The sequence below is a fragment of the Meleagris gallopavo genome, chromosome 1, assembly GCF_000146605.3.
Source record: "Meleagris gallopavo isolate NT-WF06-2002-E0010 breed Aviagen turkey brand Nicholas breeding stock chromosome 1, Turkey_5.1, whole genome shotgun sequence".
NCBI classification, from domain to species: Eukaryota; Metazoa; Chordata; class Aves; order Galliformes; family Phasianidae; genus Meleagris; species Meleagris gallopavo.
Window position 1 is genome coordinate 46382977 of NC_015011.2, and position 6978 is coordinate 46389954.

The 6978-nt window shown below is 48.6% G+C and overlaps 4 protein-coding genes across 4 annotated transcripts in view; 2 read left to right on the plus strand and 2 right to left on the minus strand.

Annotated features, from left to right (window-relative positions):
- Positions 1-6978, plus strand: part of LOC104910710 (histone H2A-IV) — a 77432-nt gene that overhangs the window by 30804 nt on the left and 39650 nt on the right. The gene's annotated exons all lie outside the window — the stretch shown is intronic.
- Positions 2205-4639, minus strand: LOC100542821 (histone H2A.J). Its single transcript, XM_010709887.3, has one exon. It carries the CDS (start codon positions 4547-4549, stop codon positions 4160-4162), a length of 390 nt encoding a protein of 129 aa, XP_010708189.1. The 5' UTR covers positions 4550-4639; the 3' UTR covers positions 2205-4159.
- Positions 4807-5401, plus strand: LOC100543282 (histone H2B 1/2/3/4/6). The gene has a single exon (XM_010709876.3). It carries the CDS (start codon positions 4883-4885, stop codon positions 5261-5263), a length of 381 nt encoding a protein of 126 aa, XP_010708178.1. The 5' UTR covers positions 4807-4882; the 3' UTR covers positions 5264-5401.
- The window catches only part of LOC100544999 (histone H1-like), an 11975-nt gene continuing 11326 nt past the window's right edge, over positions 6330-6978 (minus strand). Inside the window, exon 2 of the mRNA XM_010711867.2 lies at positions 6330-6974. Coding sequence (XP_010710169.1) covers positions 6590-6974 — 385 coding nt within the window. The 3' untranslated portion in view covers positions 6330-6589. The remainder of the gene's footprint in view (positions 6975-6978) is intronic.

Genomic DNA, 6978 nt, shown 5'->3' on the forward strand with positions numbered 1-6978 from the left:
GCCGGCGTTAGCCGGGTCCCCCGCTTCCCTTGCTGGGGTCGCGCTGCCTTCTTCTCTCCTTCCCTGTTTCCTCCCCGCTCGCTTTTAGGGCGATGTCTCCGGGGCATCTCCGCTCGTTGTCGCATGGGCCGCTGTCCCACGTTTCACCGTTCGGTGCTTCCCTCCCGTCCCCATCCCGTCCCCCCCTTTGGTGCCCCGGGGTCTGCGGCAAAAGTCGGCCAATCCGAGGTCGCGCTCTGCGCTGCCGCCCCGCCCTACCGACCGTTCCGTTTTCCGCTCGTCGGGAGCGTTCCCAGCGACGGCTCCCCGGCCACACTCTTTGTTTGCTCTGTCTGTGGCGGTTTCGCGTTTCTTTTGTCTTCTCGAGTGCTCCGCACTCTGTGGAAGCCTGGAAGCCCCGCCCCGAGCACTGTCTCATATTCACGCAGAACTGCGGGAGGGAGCACGGAATGAGGCCCTGAGGGATCCGGAGCCGTCCCTGAGGTTTTCATTGCAAAATGCAGCGAGCCTAGGGCTCGTAGGGCCAACCTTGGCATGCAGCAGGGACCCCTGCAGTTGAGCACCCGTGGGCGGGGCGGATCGCACGTCCCTGGGCTACCGGTAGCCGCCGCACACGTTGTGGGGGGGGGGGGTTACTGAAGGTCTCTGCAGCTCACATGTGACCAGAGACGAGCAAAAGAAGTCGTGGCACACATTTCCAGAAAATGTCCATATGACACAGTATAAAAGGAACGGTAACCAAATGTTTTTCCTTCAGTTGATCAGGTTTGCTCTTCAGCATTTCTACTAATGAACTCAGCATACACGTTCATCTTACTGTGCGTTGGACAATATTCAAAAGGAAGTGAGTTAGTAGAGGAACAGTTGGGAGCCGATGATTTGAAATGTGCTTGCAAACATTGTTTTACACAGCCAAAACCTGTGGCTACGACACTTAACATTTGTACTCTTATCACATGGCACATGTCAAACATCTCAATCTTTTAAAATGATCAAATTCTTTCTAAGTTTGTATAGGTGTCAATGTAATTTAATTTCTGAACTGGATTTACAGCATTTGGGCCACATCTCCAGTACACCTGTTGACAAAATCTATTCTTTAAATACAGCAGGTAATGTGATAGAGATTTTCACATAGCAAATTGAGGATATCCAAAGTTGTGCAAGTCTGTCTTATGTTTTATTGCTCCTACAACAACTTGAATTCCATTTTAACTCAAAATGTTTATAAATAAATCAGGTGAATCTTTTTGACTGTGCAGAACAGACTCCAGTTGCTCATACAGCACCCACAGTGCCTGCGTGGCTGCAGTCTGCCCAGTTCTTTGTACCTGAAGCTGCATGTCTAGACTTGCTCCTTAAAGCAGTGGAGTCAGCAGTTAAAGCCACTGTCTATTCAGACATATTCACACAAGGAACCCTAAAGGAACGTCAGGAAACATTTTCTTTCAAAACCAGTTCTTCATAGTTCTTACACAGTGCAGGCTGAGGGTCCCCCGTAGCTCTTTCCTCCAGCAGTAGTGGAACAACTTGAAAAAGAAAAAATTATTGCAAAAATCATCTTCCAAAGGACATTTGAAATACCTTCATGTCAGGAGCCCCTGGCAGTGGCCGCAGATGATTGTTTTTACTGTAGTCTGAGGGTGGTGTTACATTGATCAATGTTCAGGATCGCACCCTTGGATTACATTAACAGCATTTTGCTCATGAGTTTGGACCCAGTGTTTGGAATAAAATAAGGAAATGTTTGCAGAACTGCTCTGTTAAAAAACAAAAACAACAACAACAAAAAAACCACTCCAACATTTCAACTGTGCTTTACTGAAGACAGAGACTCTATTTCCCTGTTAAAGCATAAAATGAAAAATGGAATCATTTATTGCATTGTAGAATTATAAAGGCTGGAAAAGATTCCCAGTATCATCAACTGAACCATCCACCTACCACCAGTATCTCCCCATTAAACCAGCTGTTGCATTAGGCAACACCTCAGCATGTCTGCACAAGAAATTGCACCAGCAGTTGAGAAATAAAATCAGTGCATCAGTGTATTATGCACAAAATTTGATTACTATTTTCTTGAGCTTAAATGACAATTTACATATATGATTGTAAGTATTACAATAGGAACCTGCAAACTGAAGACGTGCAAGATTTACTTTTCAGAGTGCTTTACTCCACGTGTTGAAAATCAAGGCGAAAAATGATTTTTAAAACATCTTTTATTTAGTTTTTAAACATTGCCATTCTAAGACATGATACGTACAGAGATAGTACCAAATTACCTTGAAACACAACTCTAACTTAAAAGGCTCAGAGGAGAATTTTGTTGTCTTTGTACATCCCAAGTTCTTGAGAATTTGAAGGTGCACCAGGACACCCAGAGCTGCAGCTAACAGGGGCACCACAGGGTAAGGATTTCCTCTTTAGTACAGTTTACTTTTTATGCAAATGAGAGAAAATAATTATTTTAACTTTACTACATCTGAAAGCAGCTGCTCTTTAATCATTGGAGGTTTGGCAGCACTTGGGTCGCTCAGCCAACTACCCCAGAACTGCCTCACCTACAGGATGTGGAGGTCTGACCCCCAGTGTGGTAGCAGTGTGAGACTCACAGCATTACAGCTGCTGGCAGCTAGGAATGAAAACAAGGAATGCTATGAAGCAAGAAAAAAGCATCCCAGAAGGTGAAGCTCCGGTTGCAGAAGTGAGCAACTGAGTGAAATCTACTGTGTTTGGAATGAGACTATGAAGATGAGATTGAGAGTTCTGCAAGTTGTGCTGGGCTTACCCCCACACTCAGAGCAGCAGAGCCCTTCCTGGTGGTGCCAGCTGGTTGCCACAGGCAGGATGTGCTGCATTCCCACAGCTGGATGCAGCGCCCTGGGCTTTCTCCAGCATTCCAGTGCTTTGTTGCAGGTATCTGTGCATCTCCGATGGATTGCAATATCTGCCCTGGAGACTCAGTATAAAAAAAGATGTGCTTGGGAAAACTACCGCCTTTGCAACTCTTCAAGAGGAAAAATAAGCAGCTGAAGACATTTAGCAGCAGCTAATTAGGATGAATAATATAAACTCTTAAAAATTTATCAACTTTACATTTATCCACTTACAAACAGAACCACGAGGCACAGGTAAGGTCACCAGATGGGGCCAGCCTGCTGCACCATCCAGCTCTTCCGTTACGTCCATACCAACAATCCCCAGCCACTCGCTTCAATTACAGAAGAGCCCTACCTAGAGAGCTCCTCTGTTACAGCAGCGGTGTGCTATAGGTGCTATTTTCTTCTTTCAAAGCAGCCCTCTTCCTTGGAGGAAGTGCTGTACACGTGGGAGCTGTGGCCTTGTTGCAGTCATGGAACTCCAGGGAACATCCCAGCAGGAGTCAGACAGCCTTTCAAATAACACACATCAGCAAATCAGAGGTGCTTTAGCACAGTGCTTTTGGGTGATACCTGTGTCTGCAAATTCCTGTCATACTGCCTACAATTAACTGACATAACAGGAGAGTAGCTACGCAATGAGACCATTAAAAGACCAGCAGGTTTGAAAATCCTGTTTTAAATAGAAACCTGCCAGAGCTGCACAGTTTTTCTGAAAGGAAAAATGCTACAGTTGATGCATCTACTGGGCAAGTCAGATTAGTCCAGGATTCAGACCAAATTAAGTTATTCTCCCTACAGAGTTTCCCGATCTCTTTCTAAATAAGTTCAGCTACAGGACAACATTACAGTACTGAGTTCAAGGCCTACACATCAACTTCGGGGCATTCATCAATTTATCTTACTTCAGTTACTTATCTCATAGCTAATGCCCATTATCTCATACCATCAAGCCATACTACACAGTATAACAAAAACCATTAATGTTGAGCAGATGAAACATTAATAAACAGATATTCTACTTTTTCATTACAAGTCAAACACCAGAAGTCAAAAACAGCAAAAACAGGACGTTACAAAAAAAAAGACTGAAGTCATATATAAGCCAGAAATTTTACTCAATGCATTAAAAACAGACAGCACAGACAAAACACTTAACATGAAGATACTACTTTAAAGAAGCAACTCAACTCTTTTCTGAGAAAGTGGGTGGCTCTGAAAAGAGCCTTTGGGTTATATTATGTTTTGAAAACTCTAACCAGGTTCACTAGCAGAGATTATTTGCTTTTAGCCTTATGACTCTCGGTCTTCTTGGGCAGCAGCACGGCCTGGATGTTGGGCAGCACCCCGCCCTGCGCGATGGTGACCTTGCCCAGCAGTTTGTTGAGCTCCTCGTCGTTGCGGATGGCCAGCTGCAGGTGGCGGGGGATGATGCGCGTCTTCTTGTTGTCGCGGGCCGCGTTGCCCGCCAGCTCCAGGATCTCGGCCGTCAGGTACTCCAGCACGGCCGCCATGTAGACGGGTGCTCCGGCCCCCACCCGCTCCGCGTAGTTACCTTTCCGTAGCAGCCGGTGTACGCGGCCCACAGGGAACTGCAGCCCGGCTCGTGATGAACGCGACTTAGCCTTAGCTCTGACCTTCCCGCCCTGCTTCCCGCGGCCCGACATGGTATTGCTAGCAACAAGAGATTACTAAACTCACCAAGCCAGAAACAATACAGAGGAAATCATACTGACGCAGGCGCTCGTCCCCTTTTATCCCTTCTCAGGGCGGGAGTAGCGGCCGGTGATTGGCTGGAATCAACAATTGTGAAAACAACCAATGAAAGAGCGGATCTTATTGCAGCCAATCAGAAACAAAGAAACACCCCTTACGGAAAGGACCAATCGTATTGCGCGAATTGGAGCCTCTGTATTTGCATAACAGCCCTATAAATACGGGCGCCGCAGCCATCTTAGACGCAGTTCACTTTTCAGCGGATAGGAAGTAGCGTGGTAGAAATGCCTGAGCCGGCTAAGTCTGCGCCCGCCCCCAAGAAGGGCTCCAAAAAGGCGGTCACCAAGACCCAGAAAAAGGGCGACAAGAAGCGCAAGAAGAGCCGCAAGGAGAGCTACTCGATCTACGTGTACAAGGTGCTGAAGCAGGTGCACCCCGACACGGGCATCTCGTCCAAGGCCATGGGCATCATGAACTCGTTCGTCAACGACATCTTCGAGCGCATCGCCGGCGAGGCGTCGCGCCTGGCGCACTACAACAAGCGCTCGACCATCACGTCGCGGGAGATCCAGACGGCCGTGCGGCTGCTGCTGCCCGGCGAGCTGGCCAAGCACGCGGTGTCGGAGGGCACCAAGGCGGTCACCAAGTACACCAGCTCCAAGTAGAGTGGTCCTGATTCTTACTTTGAACCCAAAGGCTCTTTTCAGAGCCACCCACATGTTCCTTGAAAGAGCTTTAACACAGCATGTTTCCATGTCTTACTGGTTTGAAGGCTTAAATAAGATGCGATTATTTCATCTGGACAACTTTTGCTTGATTCTGTGTTATTCAGGGCAAACGCTAAATAAAGATCTATCTCTAGATTCATTGGTCAATGCTTTGTGTGTTAAACCATTTCAGGTATGATTAATTCGTTTTGTAAGCATTGTGTGTCTTATTATCTAGTAAACACAAGTAGTTTGTTTTAACCTCGATTTCAGTAGTTGCACTGCAGTACTACATTGCTCTTAAAGAATCTCCTATCTTTCAATAGCTCCACTAGCACATTCGCTAGAGGAGAAAGTAAACTAGTAGTTTTTTTTTTTTGCCTAAGCGGTCTTACCGTTTCTCTGAGCTGAAATTTTGGCTTTCGGAGAACGATTACCCCTGCAGACCTAGCAACGGTACGAGCGGTGGAACAGACGCTTTCTGAGCGGAGCTGTCCGGCGGCAGCGCTCCTAGCCGAGTTCGCAGCGCGGGCTTTTTGAATTTTTCCAGTCGTCCAATGAGCGGCCGCGGTTTCTCCCATCATCCAATCAGAATGGGCTTCAGGCAGAGCCGGGCGACCCAGGCAGCCCTGCGCCGCTCTGAGTTCGTCCGGCAGCGGCCCCGGTGAGCTCCGTGAGCGCCACGCCCGGCGGTGGGAGAGGGAGAGAGCGCGCTGCTTGCACCGCCCCGTCGCTCTACGGCTCTAACAGCAGTTTTGTGAAGCTGTGCAGGAATTAAAAAGTCCCCCGCCGAGCGGAAGGTCATTGCCAAGGACGCGGAGGAGCCCTGCCGGAGAGTTGGCAGCACCGGTCCCTAAGAGGCGTGGCGGTAGCGCGCAGACTGTTAGGAACTGCATTGTCTGAGTTAAAGCACCGAGAGAGACCTGCATGCCCCAGAGCGATACCCGCCCCAGCAGTCCCTTTAACACACGCACCTCTGTCCTGCTGTACTCAGACAAAGGCAGCCCAAAGAGAGTGTTTTTGGTTGTTTTTTTTTTTTCCCCCCTTCTCCTCCAGAGAGCGCAAACTTTATTTTTTTCCAGCCCTATCTTAACCACGTCCCGCAGCTGAGAGTCCTGCTATTTCTGCAGGCGAGCATGCCATTTGATCGCGGGTAAATAATGGCGAATCGTGAGCTTCGCTGCAGGCGTGGAGCTTACTGTCCGAGTGTCTCAGCTCTTTTTCGGACAGTAGTGGGTGGCTCTTAAAAGAGCCGTTGGGTTTAAGTATTTCCACATCAATACTTCATTTCTTGGCCGCTGCCTTCTTTCCCTTGGCTGCCTTCGGTTTGGCCGCCTTGGATTTGGCAGCTTTGGGCTTCACTGCCTTTGCCTTGGCCGGGCTCTTGGCAGCCTTCTTGGGGCGGCCAGCCTTGGCAGCCTTCTTCGGGCTCTTGGTTGCCTTCTTGGTGGAAGCAGCCGCTGGCTTCTTAGCTTTCTTGGGACTCTTCTTCACTGCCGCCGCCTTCTTGGGCTTCTTGGCAGCAGCTGCAGGCTTCTTGGCCGGTGCCTTCTTGGGCTTGGCTGCGGGCTTCTTCTTAGTCGCTTTTTCTTTGGTCTCGCCCGGCTTCTTATTCAGCTTGAAAGAGCCAGAGGCGCCGGTGCCCTTGGTCTGCACCAGGGTGCCCTTACTGA

What these genes read in the sequence shown, in the direction of transcription:
- LOC100543282 (XM_010709876.3), top strand. Translation starts at nt 4,883, where the DNA reads ATGCCTGAGCCGGCTAAGTCTGCGCCCGCCCCCAAGAAGGGCTCCAAA.
- LOC100542821 (XM_010709887.3), bottom strand. Translation starts at nt 4,549, where the DNA reads ATGTCGGGCCGCGGGAAGCAGGGCGGGAAGGTCAGAGCTAAGGCTAAG.